The sequence below is a fragment of the Adiantum capillus-veneris genome, chromosome 3 (assembly GCF_014529385.1).
Source record: "Adiantum capillus-veneris isolate H3 chromosome 3, ASM1452938v2, whole genome shotgun sequence".
NCBI classification, from domain to species: domain Eukaryota; kingdom Viridiplantae; phylum Streptophyta; class Polypodiopsida; order Polypodiales; family Pteridaceae; genus Adiantum; species Adiantum capillus-veneris.
The window spans coordinates 149,369,587-149,387,511 of record NC_140933.1 but is presented as its reverse complement, the minus strand read 5'-3'; the positions used below and the strand labels follow the sequence as shown (position 1 = coordinate 149,387,511).

Here is a 17,925-nt window from a genome sequence, read left to right as displayed (position 1 = left end):
TATATATATATATATATATATATATATATATATATATATATATATATATATATCAAGTTCTAAAATTTGTATATTAAAAAACACATCACCATCATCACATTAATAGTAAAGAATGCCAAAAAAGCCATACTTCAAAGCGTGAAATTGAAGTAAGGCTTTTTTGGAATTCTTTACTATTGTGATGATTGATGGTGATGTGTTTTTTAATATACAAAGTTAAAACTTGATACACACACACACACACACATATACACACATAGAGAGAAAGAGAGACATATATGTATAAATATATATACACACACACACAGATATATATATATATTATATATATATATATATATATATATATATATATATATATATATATATATATATATATAGAGAGAGAGAGAGAGAGAGAGAGAGAGAGAGAGAGAGAGAGAGAGAGAAGCTTGTGGAAGGGAGGGAGGGAGACTGAGAGCAAGCTTCATGGAAAGCTTGAGGTGGGAAGCACTCCATGCATTTCAAAATTAGGGGGGGATATGCACCTAAAAGAATTCTTACCGGATTTAAGAACCCACCTGGCACCAATCTGCATATTTATTTCGCCACGTGGCAAAACGCACCGTGCAGTCCTCTCAATTGAATGCCAAGTTTGCTGTAAACTTGGGCAGTGCCACGTGGACGATGCAAAACACATCACATGTCGCACCACATCCATGCCCTTGATCTCATCACTGAGCTTCATTGAATGTGAAGCCCATTTAAATTGGACCTCATTGTGGTGTGAATCTTTCTCCGTATCATCTTTGTGCACATATATAAACCCATTGCTCTTAAATATAGAGGGCAAGCTTAATTGCACAACCATGAAACGGTTCCCATTCCACAAAGGGTCATCCCCTGACTCTAATTATAGGTCACTCTTGTCCTTTTTGTGCACACATATAAACCCATGGCTCTTAGAGGTAGAGGGCAAGCGTACCTGAACAACCTTGAAACCGGCTTGCATTCCACAAAAGATCATCCCATGACACTAATTGTAAGTTAAGATTTACTCATCAAGGCAACTAGTTAAGACCGAGGCATGTTGCTTCAATCTACCAGGCCATGTCTTGTCTGCCCATCAGCCCTTAACACATGCAGAACCTCTCCACCTAGCAATAGGTCCGTATTTCAACCAAGCTTTGCAATAAGCTCTGCAAGCCATAATCCATGAAGAATTGCTACTTAAGTGAAGATATGGTGTTTAATAATGGGCTCTTCCTACCTAATAAAAAATATTCAAAGCAAGCATAGAATAGTAGTAGGGCTTAGTCAATTTCTTCAACCTTGCTAAGCACATCGGGTGCTGCTGCAAATCCTTACAGAGGCAGGTGCCATTAGGATATTCTTTACCATAATTGGCACCCTTGATCCTATCACATCTGCTACCCAGCTTTTGTTTCTTCAATCACTCAACCTTGTTTCTTCCACTAAAGAAAGAAACGGGAAGCACGTGTCATGCCTGCCTCCTCGCTAAGCTCAGGTCATTTACAGTTCAAACAGGATCAACACTCTCATGTATAACAACAAGTCATGCAGATCAAGATACTTGAAACAACCTATATGCTAGCACTGAACAAACAACGCACATATGCGAAACATTAATCGCTATGTGAAAAACTTCAACCTACATCCTCTCCCGCACCCAAGCAAATTGGCAGCTGAGATAAAGGATTGGTAAAAAAATCTTCACAGACTGCTATTAGGTATGGGCGGTGCTAACACCATGTGTCTAGAAATCATTTGGATGGTAGACTAATGAGTACAATTTGGAAAAGCAGAGCATTCAATCCTTATCCTCAAAGGATCATACAAACACTGGCAATTTTTTTCTGATCGCCATTGTCAATTAATGCTTTCATAAACAAGAGATAGTGAATCAACATGACTACGTTGATCATAGCAATTGTTACCTGAGCAAGCAATGAAAACAGGGCCAAAAGGAGATAGGATTTATCACCAAACAATATTGTTGCATAATGCAGACATCAAGCCAATTTCATAACAGTCAGCTGGCTCATCCTTCAATCATTGTCCTGTTGGATCACGTATGAAAGTCAGCACCAATGAATTGTAGCCACAAGTCTGATCCCTGGCAGTTGATGAACTCAAAAGCATAAGATTTACAGTTGTCACTGCCCAGAACACTTTTCTCCTGCTTCTGAGTTTGCCCAACCAGGTTCATACGCTTCCAAAAAGGCCTGCTTGGATTTATTTGGAAGGTCATGAGGGTGGACAAAGGGGACTCCCGCTGGCCACCCAATCTCAGCTCGTATGCTAGCACAAGGGCTTTCTTCGCTTGAGATGTGCTGTTCTTCACAATCTTTTAGATTGCAGAACCGAATTTTGATGCCCTTGTTGTCAGCAATTTCCTGCACCCTTTCCTTCAGAACTCTCTGTGCCTCTATGCGTAACCTCTTTGATGGAGCTAAAGGTTTCATCGTTGATAGTTGTCTTTTCGGTTTGATCGCCATGTTCAAGATTCCTACGTGACCGGAAAATCTCATGCTCAGGTCAACATTACATGTATGTAACAGGTGAATCCCTACTTATGACAAAGAAAAATGCCTACCATCAGATGGCTGGTATACATAAGTTGAGTATGCTGGCCTGCTGATACTGGCTTTGTCTAATTGAAATGCACGCTGCATAAAGTCACAAACAGACATTGGCTGTTGAAATGGTCCTGTCACAGCGTGACCAGCTGTTATCATGGCAGAGCAATGGAGGACTGTTTCAGGTCTAGGCATGAGCTTGAAAGAGACAGAGCACCTGTCCTGAGTGCTAGCATTGATGCAATACCTGCGCAAGGCAGGGCTTATATATCCTGCTGTGCACTGATAAAGAGCAAGTCCGGTGTACAAAACCATATCGCAAGGTCCAAGATCCTTGTCCACATAAATCCACCTGCCATGCTCATCTCTAACTTGCAAGCCTGGCTTGTTTGACTTCACCAGCGTAAGTAAACCTTTTTCGGTGTGAATGTCATGGTCATACAGTGAAATGTGATCACTATCAGCATTGGGAGCCCCTGTAAAATGACCATACACCTCTGGTCTCGAATAGCAGCATGAGGAAAGTACAGAACTCGAAACCTCTCCAGGCTTTAAAGGTACATTATCCAGGACATCAGCAAAACAAAAACTTCGCAGGTCAAGGGAGCGACAAATTGCATCCAACAAGAGGCGTGAAGCCTTGCCTAACAGAGAGAATAACTCTGGCAAACCTACAGGTGGATAGTTTTCTGTCTCTGGAATGTGCCCAGGTCGAAAGTTGTATACTTCACGAGCATTGTGAGGTTCATAGTAGTACCCAGAGGATCTATTCCACTCTATTCGACCGTCCTCCCCAGATTCTGATGTTGGCATGGCTCTGTGATGAAAGAACATTCTCGTCGAATTCAAGACGCAATTGACAAGAACATCATCCCCTGGTGGTAATTGAATTATTGCAAAGTTGTACTTGGCCAGGGATTGGGATAGCGTACTAACAGCGTCATTGTAAACCCCCGATGCTAAACCGTCTGCAGGAATGAGGTCAAAGATCCTTGCGCGGCCAGGGCCTGCCCCTTCCATCACAGCATTCCTCTTGAAAGCATACACACACCCATCGTAAAAGAGCCTCTTATCTGCCTCCCTTGAATAAATGCGATGCTTCTTAGCACACTCTGTGTACCCTGCCGGAATTCTGGCGGCGAATATAGAAACATACCCGTTGCTTCAAATGAGTCGTTGCTGTACTCTTGTGCTGAGCACATAAGGGCAGTAAGGGCAACAAGTCAGCTAGTCACCTCCTTGCAGGAGCGTAAGCTGATGTGGCGACCCCTGCTGGAAGCAAGACCCAAAAAATCGAGCCTCCTGTTTTACAGCCAGCCAGCCAGCCAGCCACAATTCTGTCACGATTTTCACCCCAAAACCAGTGAGAATCTTCTTGTGCTCAAACTTGGGGTCTGTTCTATGGGCTGCCAGCTTTATGTGCTCAAACTTGGGGTGAGAGAGGTCCAGGCCAGGTTCAGGGAGAGTATTGCCGGCTGCCCTTATGTGCTAATGCTATCTGGATAAATATTAGGACGGCCACGCTCCTGCCATACATGGTCGAAGCCTGGCTACCCCGTGATTGTAGTCCGTCAACATGACCTTGCTCCGGCCTCTAGATTTCTTCTTGAACGTACTAACTGCCTTTAATTGGGTAAAATTTGTTTACACCTATGTGCCTCTTTGAATATTAGATATATGTCTTCATAACAAAACAGAAAAGAGAGAAAGGACAATTGAAATAATACAACTCACAATTTAAAAATAAACAGATCTTAGAAAAGAAGATGGCCAAGCAAAAAATCAATACGCGTTTGGAATTTGAGGGGGTAGATGAGATGTTTTTTTTTTTTATAGAGAACAAGGAATGTATTAAAGAAAAAGGAAAGACATACAACAGTGCCTCACAGGTAGGGAGAGAGGCGTCCCTTACACATAAAAGAAGGCTAGAGTTCTAAACACGCAAAAGCCATAATCAATCTCTCTCTTATGTAGCATATGAGGCATAAGTTCCTTCCAAAGCTGCCATCTGTGCTCTCTTTGGATAAAATACAAAGGGCCACTAGCCATATCAGGCTTCATCTGGCTAAGACAAAGATGTGGCGAAGATCTTCTAGGGAATTGCACCTCTTACGTCTCCCATCCCCAATTCCAGCTTTAAGAGTTCTCTTGCCAGTCCAGATGCCTCGATGTAGTATCAACCATGCAAGGAAGCTATGCTTATAGGAATTGCAACTCTCCACAAGCACTTAAATCTGTACACCCACTGCTTTGAGCTCCACTTGAGGCCCCATTTCTTGTTCAATTTCCTTCTCAGCTGCTCTTCAAAATCTGGTATGCATGAGAACTTTTTGTAGGCCTTCCAAGCATAATGTTGTAGTGAGATTACCTTGTTGTGCCTGGACACTAAGCTGGTTCGAAGAAGAAATTTCAGCTCTTCTAACCTGCTTACAATTTTTGCAAGACAGTCAAAAGAAATATTGAATTGGTTAGAGATCTGGTTAGGGGTTAGCCAAGCACTATTTACTTGCAGATCTCCCTAGATTCTGATTCCTTCTTTGAAACACTTACGGGCTTTAATTGCCAGTTTTTTTCCAAGCTTACTTGTAGCCCACCCCAACCATATAGAGTCCTGGGCAAGAACAGAGCTGTCATACAAAAAGGATTGAGGTAGATGTAAATTCTCTTTGATTTTAAGCCAAGAATCCCACATTCTAGTAACAAGCTGGGAGCGTACTGGTTTGAGCATCCAGCTAGAGGATATCCCATCCCAGAGAGAGAGATCTCAAGCTTTGTAGCCTTGCACATAAATTTAGAAATATGTCTCTTTATCAAGCAGGCCCAAAAATCATCACTATCTATGGCTCTAACTATCCATTTGCCTGCCATTTTAACAGCTATACTGTCTAGATCCAAGATACCAAGGCCTTCTCTTGTTTTGTGTAGACAGCAAGTGTTCCAGGCAACCTTGGGAATTCTATTAAAGTCCTTTGACCCTCCCCAAAGAAACCTTCTAGCTAGAGATACAACTTGCTTTAGTTGGAAATTGGTAGGTTCCCAACAAGATAGGAAATAAATCAGAGAAGGAAGCAAAAATTGATTCAAAACAAAGGTCCCAAAAGGCAGAGAGGTTTGAAAAGCATGACACATAAAGATTCTCCTTCTGAATTTTGCCATAATCCACTCCCACCTTTGTTCCATGGTTACCTTGAAACCAATAGCTATCCCTAACAATCTGAAAACCTGTCCATCTGGTATAACTTTGCAGCCAGCTTCAATGACAGAAGAGGGAGTAAACCCATTGGAGGCTTTGAATCCAGCCTTTTGATGATTAATTTGGGATCCACTAGCAAGACAAAAAATATTTAGGCATTCCATGAAAGCATCCGATGAATCAGAATCTGCATTAGTAAGGGCATTTGTGTCATCTGCAAACATTTGCAATCAGAGATCATTTGAGGATCCAACATTTTTTATACCCTTCAACTTTCCTTCCTGCATTCTTCTCTTAATCAGCCAACCCAAAGCATCTGAAGTAATGGCAAACAACAATGGTGCAAGAGGGCAGCCTTCCCTTATAGGCCTCGTCAATCTAATTACATCTTTCAATTCACCATTTTCTACAAACGGGAGCATAGAGGCCCTGCAAAATATCCCAAATAGTACACTGCTAACCATAAACAAACAAATCGGCATACCTAACGAATCGCACAACGTGTAATCCAAGTTGTACGCTAACAGAGAGAGACAGAGACAACAATAGAGCTAGAGGGCACATGCACGCGCACCTCCTAGAGCGGAGTGCTACATCGGCATGGCGAGAGAGAAGAGAGGAGAGGAGAGGAATAACGCAGACACTGGGTGCAATCTCCCCTCGTGCAATAGTGAGCATTTTTCTCTTGCACGTATTTACTTATAGATTTCCGAATGCTCAAAAATGAATACACATTGTCCACCCGGACATAACAGAGAGGGTTTGTCACCTCACGCGAGAGAGAGAGAGAGAGAGAGAGAGAGAGAGAGAGAGAGAGAGAGAGAGAGAGAGAGAGAGAGAGAGAGAGAGAGATTGACTGTGTGTCTATGTGTGTGTGCATGTTGGCGGTTCTATTATGGCAAATTGGCCTCTAAAAGTAGTGTCAAGGTGGCTTTGTGGCTACTAGAGTGAAAAAGAGGTGGTTGATGAGTTGATAGAGCATGGCTTTGCGGCTCTGATAGTGTGGGGGTGGGTTGCGGGGGGGGGAAATGAAGCCGAAAAGCAAGGCCAGGAGGGGTGTGATGTTGCAGGGCTGTCAAAAGGGAATGTGTGGAGGTTGCTGGCCAAGCCAATGACATAGAAAACACAAAAAGGTGTGTGAGAGAGCGGCAGTTAAATTGTGGTCGGTGCGCGAGAAAGAGACAAAACCTGAGTGATTGGCCATAATTAGGAGATTGGGATGGCTGCTGGTGGACGAGAACTAAGAGAGAAAAAGGGTCTGTGTGTTTGTGTGGCCACCATGCAATGGTTACGCTAGGGAATCGATGACCTCTAGAAAAGAAAAAGACGGCTAGTGGTCTCTCCAGTTCTGCATGCGCAATGGTGAGGCTGAGTTTAAGGCCTACGCTTCCTATCCTTCTTGACAGATGAAGCCGCCTACCATGTCAGCACCTCACCTACTTTTTTTAACGGCCATTGTGAGTTTCCTCATGCCCATTATTCCTCTGTCTGTGGAGTACATGACACATGGATAGGGATATAGCATGAGCCGCTCATTGGATTGCATGGCTGTTGGTGGTTGGGTGCAGACTCTGCCGGCATCAGGTAGTGAGACTTGTCTGATGGCAAGGATACTGCAATTGTCCATAATGGTGCTGGCGGCGAGTAGATGCCATCGGCCTTGGTTCCAACTCATGCCAGTTTGCTGCTAGCTTCAACAATTTCTTGAAGCCCCCCAATAAAAATAATAATTATAATAAACTTATGTTCCCACTCTGTAGCATATCATTAGGAGTGATTCCTACTAGCGAGTTTCTTAAGAAGGTGAAGGTCTCTAGATTGTCATGGATTATGCCCACACAAAGTAGAAGTCAAACACACTTGATAATTGATTACAAGGAATCTCTTGGCTTGTCTCCTATGGAAATAGAGCTCGTCGAGAGTCTCAAAACCTTTGAGCTCATCTTCAAGCGATAATAGTCAAAAGATGACTCCAAAATCTTGCTACTTTCTTCATTAGTTAGATTAAAAAAAATAAAATAAAAAATTCCCTTCTACTGCTCCCTTTTTTCTTCTACTTCTTGAATAATTAAACTCTACTAAAGCTTTCTATTCTTCTTCCCTCCTCATGAGGTTAAAGCACTCTACTCCTGTATCTAACCTTGCATAATTAGTAGCATGTAGCTATATAAGTCTATTGTATGTAATTAATCCACAAGTAGTTGGTCTATGGGTGCGCTATTGCCAAATGGTTTGGGTCAAATGCACTCCGTTTCCAAATTTTCACTCTTAACGAGGTAAGTAATAATACATAATCAGCTTCACAACTTGCAATCAAGAGTTCAAGGTAAGCACTATTAAGTAATTGTAATTTCATATTCAAAACAATAGAACTTATCTTATGCTTGTTCTTTGTGGGTATTAATCTTTCTTTTTCAAAAGCGTATCCAAAGCTCTGATAGCTCTACTACAAACGGGAGCGTAGAGGCCCTACAAAATATCCCAAATAGTACATTGCTAACCATAAACACACAAATCTGCATACCTGACGAATCGTACAACGCATATTCCAAGTTGCACGCGAACAAAGAGAGGCAAAGAGTGAAGTAGAGCAAAAGGGCACGTGCATGCGCACCTCCTAAAGCGGAGTGCTACGCCGGCACAATGAGAGAGAAGAGAGAAGAGTGAGCAATAACGCAGACACTGGGGCAATCTCCCCTGCTACAAATGGGAGCATAGAGGCCCTACAAAATATCCCAAATAGTACACTGCTAACCATAAACAAACAAACCTGCATACCTGACAAATCGCACAATGTATAATCCAAGTTGTACGCGAACAGAGAGAGACAGAGTGCGAGATAGAGCGAGAGGGCATGTGCAGGCACACCTCCTAGAGTGGAGTGCTACGACGACACGACAAGAGAGAAGAGAGGAATAACGCAGACACAAGGTGCAATCTCCCCCTGTACAAGAATGAGCATTTTTCTCTTGCACGTATTTACTTATAGATTCTTGGACATAAACATAAAGTGACTATAGCTCACAAAGAGCTCTTTAATAATACAATGATAATGAATCTGCTATCCTTTGCACATTCCATAGAGCAGATATGCATTTTCCCCCTATCAGCTGCAGTAAATAACAAAATACAATTCCATTAGACCATTTATTGAAATTATGGAAAATGCACTAAAACTTGATAAACCTTTTGTCTAATCCCAAATCAAATAAAGATTGCATAATAAATTCCCAATCCATTCTATCATAGGCCTTGTCAAAATCAACTTTGAAGAAGTAGAAGTCATGTTGATTTTCCATGGCATGCTCCATACCCTCCCAAAGGGTAATAATAGCATCCAAAATGTACATGCCTTTAATAAAACCCTTTTCCTCTTGAAGAATGAAACTGGTCATAAGGAAACTGAGTCTCCTAGCTAAGGACATGGTAAATACCTTATAGATAGAAGTAAGACAGGTAATGGGTCTCCAATTGTTGAGATCCTTCCTACCTCTTTTTTTGTGGATGAGCTTAACAACTCCAGTCCCAGTCTGACAGCTTCTTGCCACTCTAGGACCAGATAAGGTGCAACAAATTCCTTGAATTGAATGTAGGACTAATTTAGGATGCCATCAATACCTAGGGTTTTGTCGGTCTTGAGGTTGCTAATAGTGTCTTTGATTTCCTCAAGAGAGATAGGTTGGTCTAGGAAGTTTGCTTGATGAGGAGCAACAATCTTCCTTCTGGACTGGGCTATAAAAGACCTAGCCTATTGAATTGCTCTATCTCTCTTAGGAAGACCAGAGAAAATATTAGCAAAGAGCTCATGGACCAATGTGACATTGTCCTTATGAGACTTGACCAAAATCCCATCCTTATTTTTCAAAAAAGGAATGAAATCTTTAGAATTTTTTCTTTTTCAGCAAGTCAAATATGTTTTTAGAGGACCTGTCAATTTTACAAGTCCAAAAATCTCTAGTGAAAGCAAGGGCACTGTTAGCATCAAGGAGCTCTTCCTGCTTAAGAGACAACTCTAAGCTCTATAAGCCTGGGAGGGGGAGGGTCAGCTTTGGAGAGAGATTCTTCAAGTTGAAGAATTTCCCCAGATATCATCATGCTTCTACTAGTCCTAATATCCTTAGCTACTTTTTTTATACTTGGTCAAAACCCTCTGTATTTCCTTTATTGTAGTCTCCCAAGCCCTGGCAAGAGAGGGGTGAAGAGCAAAGGACTCCTTTAGAATGACCTGAACCTTGTTTTTTAATGAAGTCGATGTCAAAAAGAGACTGATCAAGGTGAGGCCAGCCAATTTTATAGTTATTCAATTATCTCATGAACTCAAACATAACAGGCTTGTGATCAGATAAAAGAATAGCAACATCAGATTTGCATTGAACTAACCAGTGATCTTGTAAGACATTGGCAGACATGTAAACTCTATGTAGTCTAGCTGACCTGAAGCATTCACCAATCTGCTTGTCGTTTCAAGTGCAGCCAACATCTTTAGACACATCAAGAAAATTCAAGGACTCAACCAAATCAAGCCAATGCACCTTTTCATTACCAGAAATTACCTGTCCAAGAGACCATACTCCTCATATATTCACTCTACTTACGTGCATTAGACAAAATCTTTTGGAGATTCCAAATATTAAAACACCCATGCTCTTTGCCCATTGGTTTCGAGAGCGGCCGCTGGCTGCTCCTCCCTCAGTTGTCCTGCATTGACATGCATCCCCCCCCCCCCCCCCCCCCCCCCCCACCATAAAGCTTACTGCTACCACTGTTGCTGCATGTACTCACACAAGACAGAGATTGTGCAGCAGAGCAGGGGGAAAATCGCAAGAAAGTGAGAGAGCAGGGAAAGATGGCAAGAAGCGGCATGCGAGCTTCACTATACGCCTCCATCCCCTTTAATGTCTCTTCGACCCTCTCTCGTCCCCCTTGCATTGTTTCTTTACCTCTGCCCGATTCGCCCTTGCTCCGCTCCTTTCCCTCGATTCATCACGCATTGCGTGCGTGTGTGTGTGTGTGTGTGTGTGTGTGTGTGAGAGAGAGAGAGAGAGAGAGAGAGAGAGAGAGAGAGAGAGAGAGAGAGAGAGAGAGAGAGAGAGAGAGAGAGAGAGAGAGAGAGAGAGAGAGAGAGAGATCTTGGCGATGTGCCATTGCAACCCCATCGCTCTCTATCTGTGTTTCTCTGTGGAGTCCATCCCTATTCATTTTTCCTTGCAACAGAAAGCAACCCAAACGATCAGGGCCTTCAACCATTGGCACCAAGCCCCTTCTGCAACTGGCGGCCACAACTCATGCAAACTGAGGCGCCCCCTGGTCCTCCTACAAGTGTCATGCCATTACGACGATGAACGGTGGCTCTGTACTCTCTTCACTACTTTTTTTCCTCTCCTAAGAGAGAGAAGAAGAGGATTTTAGCGTGGTAGGAAACTAGAGACTTTAAAGATCTATGCAATGACGAGAGTTGAACTCAAGACGTTCCCATCAAGCAAAGGATCTTAACAGATTCTCTATATTGAAACATTGGTGCACACGTACCTCGCTCAAATAAAATATACGGAGTTACTTTTTATGATATTCCAAGAACCCAACCCCCTCCCCCTTACTAAATGACACCTCCTTTTGGGAGGTGGGATCAATGGCTTACGATCACCGGTTGATTGTGACTGTTGGATTGCCTATGGAATGCAAAAGATTTCCACTTTCTTGGATCCGAAACTTGAACCCACTATCCTCTCCCCCACGGAATTGACTCTAACCACTAGGCTAACGCGCGCTCGTTGAAAGGTGTGTGTGGTAAGTTTATAGATCACGGTGTCGCGGACAAGTTTACACCTAGTTCACATCGAGTTCCCATTGAGTTCACAACAAATTTCGTGTAGTGTGTAGACCCTCCCAGTTCACACCTAGTTCACACCGTGTTCACACCAAATTTGGTGTGGTGCACATACCTCCGAGTTCACTCTTAGTTCATACCTAGTTCAAATGACGATCAGACGGCCCGGATTACAGCGGGCCATTGATCCTACCTCCCTAGGGAGGTGTCAATTAGTGACGAGTCCCCCCCCCCCCCCCCCCCCCCCCCCCCCTCTTCCTCAACAAAAAAAATCAACGTCGGTAGCTCTCCTTCCTTCTCACCAGTCTGTGTCGCACTTACTAGGTTCTCTCTCTCTCTCTCTCTCTCTCTCTCTCTCTCTCTCTCTCTCTCTCTCTCTCTCTCTCTCTCTCTCTCTCTCTCTCTCTCGCGGGTCTCACCTTGTCTGCAAAGGTGAGTTCTGTGTCGCCTCTTGTCACCCGTGCCTTACCTTTTCTCTCTCGCGGGTCTCACCTTGTCTGCAAAGGTGAGTTTTATGTTGCCTCCCGTCACCCGTGCCTTACTTGTTCCCCTGTCTAGCAGTCTCCGCATGCAATCTACACAGAGAGAGAGAGAGAGAGAGAGAGAGAGAGAGAGAGAGAGAGAGAGAGAGAGAGAGAGAGAGAGAGAGAGAGAGAGAGAGAGAGAGAGAGAGATGCCTCTGTCCCACAAATTGCCCTTCTATACTGAGATGTCTCAGAGGCCCTCGCACTCACGCTCTCCCCACCCCCAACCCTGGCTCCTCTAAGCGTTGGTTAAAAATCGGCCTGCTTTGACATCATGGCGATGCAGCGAGCCCACACTTAGTGCTTGAACTCATGACCCACTTCTCAACGCCCGAATGCTCTATCGCTATGCTGCGCGTGCATGCGTTTGCACGAGCTTGGCAGTTCATGCATTATATGTTGAAGCCATTTCGCTACCCCCCCAAACAGTGGCGTTACTGGCTGTGCAAGTCACACCCCTACACGCATGCAAGCAGGCCAGAATTTATCCATTGCCCGGATGTTGACCACGCCTGGTCAACCTTGTGCGCCACTGTCTAGCTTCGTCATCTCCACCTCCAGAGTCTTGACAATACCCCTCTGCTGCTTGCGCCCTATCCCCATGAGTGGCTCGACTGCCACACTTCGCCATCACCGTCCTTTGTTTTGTCATGCCTTTTAATTGCAACCCCCATCTCCTGCCAAAACCCTCCATGCCATAGCTTGTTGTAGCCCTGCACACAATCGGTCGACTGTCGGTTTCATCGCATTCGGCCACTAAATAGAGAGAGAGAGAGAGAGAGAGAGAGAGAGAGAGAGAGAGAGAGAGAGAGGAGAGAGAGAGAGAGAGAGAGAGCATGACAGACAACATCAAGTCGGCAACCGATTCCAATTAGTTGTACGAATCTCTAGATGATTCCATTTTTCGAGGATTTTTTCTAAATCATAGAGATATACCATACTTTATACATACGGACTCTATTTGAGTTTATTAACACGAATCTATCTTTACTTCGTTAGCGTATGAGGCATTTTCCTATCCGTGGCCTCTCATTAACCCACGTGGCTCCTTTTATTTTTTTTAAAACCCAATGATGAAAAGCTCTAAAATAAACTACGCTGTCAAAAGCTACCAAGTGAATAAAATAAAAAAAGCATTCCTATCCCTGGCCTCTCGTTAACCCACGTGCCTCCTTTTATTTTAAAAAAAACCCACCGATGAAAAGCTCTAAAAAAAACTACGCTGTCAAAAGCTACCAAGTGAATAAAATTAAAAAAGCAATCGTATCCCTGGCCTCTCGTTAACCCACGTGGCTCCTCTTATTTTTTTAAAACCCAACGATAAAAAGCTCTAAAAAAAACTACGCTGTCAAAAGCTACCAAGTGAATAAAATAAAAAAAGCATTCCTATCCCTGGCCTCTCGTTAACCCATGTGGCTCCTCTTATTTTTTTAAAAACCCAGCGATGAAAAGCTCTAAAAAAAACTACGCTGTCAAAAGCTACCAAGTGAATAAACTAAAAAAAAGCATTCCTAACCCTGGCCTCTCGTTAACCACGTGGCTCCTCTTATTTAAAAAAAAAAACAGCGATGAAAAGCTCTAAAAAAAACTACGCTGTCAAAAGCTACTAATTGAATAAAATAAAAAAAGAATTCTGTGTTGCTCTCAGCAGCAATTCAATCTTCTCCACAAGCAGTTCGCAGGTTCCCAGAAGCAGTTCGCAAGTTGTAGCCACAAGCAGTTCGCAAGTTGCCAGAAGCAGCTCCGAGCTTTGTCTACAGGTTTGTCTCTGGCGTTCTTGTTTTTTTTTCTCTCGCTGTGCCTTTTAAAAATAAACGCATGCACTGCTTGGTCTCTCTCTCTCTCTCTCTCTCTCTCTCTCTCTCTCTCTCTCTCTCTCTCCAAACAGGACATGAGCTAGAAGAACTGGTCATTGAGCTTCACAATAGTATAGACGCATATTCAAAGAGCACAATGTTGAGAAGTTCTTGATAGGCTTCCCGGATATATCAAAGTTGGGGCATGTAGATCATGGCATTGTGAACACAACACCATCTCAACTTGAGGTAACAAGATCTGTGGAAAACAAAGCACAAGCTCTCTCTCTCTCTCTCTCTCTCTCTCTCTCTCTCTCTCTCTCTCAAGCTTCTCTTCTAGGTTCTTGCTTTCTCTTACTCTTGTACTCACTTCAATCCAATACAAATGCGACTAACGAAGCACTCTAGTTTGAAGATTCATGAATCTATCAGATTCTATCTTTTGAAGATTCGTTTCCTACTTCACCTTGTTCCAAAGTAAAATAAAACTAGAGTGCTTCGTTAGGCGCATTTGTATTGAATCAAATTGAGGGTTGTCACCTTAAGGTAATAGGATTTGTGGAAAACACTCTCTCTCTCCCTCTCTCTCTCTCTCTCTCTCTCTCTCAAGCTTTTCTCTTCAATGCTTGTTTTCTTGTGTTTACAATGCCAAGATCTTGATGTCTCAATTTTGATATGTCTAAATATGTCCTTAGCTATTAAATTGTATAAATTCTTTGATCCAATGTCGCTTTATTTTGTGCATTCTTGTTATTTGTGTAAGCATGGTTGAGTCATTCCAAGATTCAACAAGTGTATATATTCTTGGAGCAGAAAATGGAGGAGGGGGGGGGGGGGGGGGGGGGGCGGCAGAGAGAGAGAGAGAGAGAGAGAGAGAGAGAGAGAGAGAGAGAGAGAGAGAGAGAGAGCTTGCTACCTTTCGTCAAAGCAAGTTTTTTTGTTTCTTAATTGGTATTGTCTCAAGTGCATTACGATTATGATGCAACAATTTTGAGTCGTGTACCTCGCCAAAGAACCGTAATAAGGGTTAGAATTTATATAAAGTGATACAGATCGTTTAAAATATGTTCATTTTTAGATGTTGTCCCCTTTTTATGTTTAGAAGAAAAAGAAAACATGCAAGTCTCCTTGCATGGGGGAGTTTGCACAGTCCTCCCCAATTTTAATAATACGAGGGAACATGCCATTCCCACGGCAGCGTGCAATTTCCAGTGTGTTCGTTTCATTGTGTTCTCAGTAATGAGTAAAGAATACAAAGTATTTACATACCTTCTGTTTCTACATTCATTTGTCGATTGTCCTAACCATCATGATGATGTCAGCTAAAGCTCCTTTCCAACGAGTCTCCTTGTCTTTGTTGCTTTCATGGATCACACCATCTGTATCACAAAAAGTCTGCACGTCTTTGCCTCTGTTAAAAATAACAAGAAATATACAGAGTCTGCCACAGCCATGTTGAGGATATCCTGCAGTAAACACATTCCAAGAGATAACATTCCAGAAAAAGAACTTCTCATGCTTTCATGCAGGTACCAGATTTGGCATATGAACTTCAAAAATGTGTTCCCCAAAAATTGGTGAAGCTCTGTTTGTCCCGTGGGATTGGTTTTGACAGCTCATCGCTTTTGATGCTCTGTTTGTCTATGCTATCAACCATAGTATCACCAATCACATCTTTTTGCAAAACCAACAATCTTGTTGTGAATTCTCCCACATGTAAGTGTCTTGCGTTAGGCCATAAGTCTTCATGGTGTAAGCATAGGAGATTGCGGTAGGAGAAATGCCTTTCCTTCACGTATGGTTAAAACCACCTAGAGCTTCCTTGTCCTAGCCATGTTGGACATATCCAGCAGTCAATACATTCCGAGTGATAAAAGTCCAGAGAGAATCAACCAAAGCGCCACCAAGCATGTCATTTTGCATATGGAAACATGCCTTCCCTTTGCATCCAATGTGCATCTTTGCCACAATCGTGTTGGGCATATCAGCCATGACATTCAGGGCAAGAAGCCCATCGAGAGAAAAATTGTGCTTTTGTGAGCTTCGTAAATCTATGTCTTTTTTAAGTAGCACGTTGTTGAGGAGCTTACTATTTATCCTCCCGATCTAGTACAAACCCTTCCTCTGAGCTGTCGCATTTCTTGCAATCAACACACTCCAAGAAATGGCACAAGAAATAATTTTGATGAAATGCCCTTGTGTTACATCAAAGAAAAAGTTTAGAGCTTTGTTAGTAAGATCTAGCTAGGCATCAAACTTCTATATGAGTACTCCAACTGTTTTTGCCTAGTGAGAAACCATCAAGACGAATGTATAGGTGACCCAATTTGGAGAGATATAGTTGCTTTGCATCTGTTGAAAATAGCCTAGAGCTTTTTGGCCCTGCTCTTGTCGTGTGTATCGCGCTATCAGTGCATTTGAAGAGGCGACATTCCGGATAGGAAGCTCCTAAAGAATTTTTTGTGATTTCCCAAGCGCACTACATTTGGCATACATATCAACCAAGATAGTGGCAGGCACGACATCCTTTTTCACTATCGTAGAAAAAGATCATCTAGAACCTTTTGTAGTTGCATGAGGGCACCAAATTCAGCATACCTATTGATCAAATCAGTGTTAAGCATGACATTCCCCTCCAACGGCCGTGACTAGCAATTACATCATGGATTCTCAAACCCATGTGAAGGTCTTGCATAAGGTGACTAACTTTCAAGGTGCAAGCATGGGTGAATGGAGTTGGAATTGATGTGTGTTGCGAGTATTGCTTCTTCCCTAGAGTTGTTAGTGGATTTTTTGCCTCTCTATCGATATTTGTTGGCACCACAATTGATGTACATATCGACCAACGTACACAGTCACCAGCATGATCCTAATTATACTTTTCTAATGCGAAGCAACATATCTCAATGTTGACTTGGTACAAATCCTTCTTTTGAGCACCTGCTTCTAGTTCAAATGCATGAAGACCATGATGAGGCCTCAAGCACGCGTATGTGATTGCATCTGGAGAGATCCCAAATAACAAGCAAACCTGTTGTTTGAAAGTCCACATGTGGATTAATGAGAGGGCAGCATTGATACCCCCAACACATCGATACCCAACTCTTTCAATGATTGTACGGCCTCATCAACATTTTTATGAACAAAAAGAAAAATAGAGCTTAGCTAAGAACACGTTGTTGGGTGTGCTTAGCAATTTCTAGAATTGCTTGCAATCGCACCACCTTAATTAAAGAGAAGAAAGCGGAACATGACTTGCAGAAACCCGGTGTTTGGCAGTAATTCAATTACCTGCTTTCGGAAGGAGATAACGATAGAAGCTCCTTCAAGACCGAGCCGGCAGGCGATGGCGTAGTTAATGCCCTGCGTGGAGGCAGTTAGTACAACCACCTTGTCTTTGATCCGTTTGGTATCTCTGGCGCAGCCATGGATTGCGAAATAGAACGTTGTAGTGATTAAAAAAGCTTGCGAATGTTATGCCAGCCACATGGACAAAGGTGCTTCCAGATTTTTGAATTTGCCTTCTATGCTAACGAAGTAATCACATCCTTCTCCCCGCGTCCTTCTCGCTCGTTTCCTCTGCGCGTTGCTCGTTGCAGGTGCGGTACACCTTGCTCGTTGTAGGTACGGTTACCCCCAGGGTTGAAAGCGTAGTTGATATTAGAAAGTCTATCTACAAAATGTACCAATTTTCTAATTAGCGCTGCAAGCGATATTGGCTGTTTGGGTCGGCCTGAGGTAGATATAAGGTGAATAGAACACAAATTATATGTATTGCAATCCAATCAATGAAAATATCTGTTCGCCAACTCCTGCAGCATATCATGTTTGTATTTCTCTTCATTGTTGTTTCTATCTTGTGTTGGTGTTGAGCGTCTGTACAGGGCAGGGTTTTTTAGCTCTTTTGAGGATTGCACATGATTCGGGATAATCTTTCCAAGCGTCCAAAGAGTACATATGTAGACTGTAGTGTTGGAAACCAATCAAAGTTTCTTGTTAATGCTAA

The 17,925-nt window shown here is 42.8% G+C and overlaps 1 protein-coding gene across 1 annotated transcript; it reads right to left on the bottom strand.

Annotated features, from left to right (window-relative positions):
- Positions 1–1,614: 1,614 nt before the first annotated feature.
- LOC147461921 (uncharacterized) lies at positions 1,615–3,933 on the bottom strand. Its single transcript, XM_086509394.1, has 2 exons — positions 2,597–3,933; positions 1,615–2,509 (listed from the first exon to the last, which is right to left on the bottom strand). Exons 1-2 carry the CDS (start codon positions 3,597–3,599, stop codon positions 2,157–2,159), a joined length of 1,356 nt encoding a protein of 451 aa, XP_086365520.1. The 5' UTR covers positions 3,600–3,933; the 3' UTR covers positions 1,615–2,156.
- Positions 3,934–17,925: the final 13,992 nt, after the last annotated feature.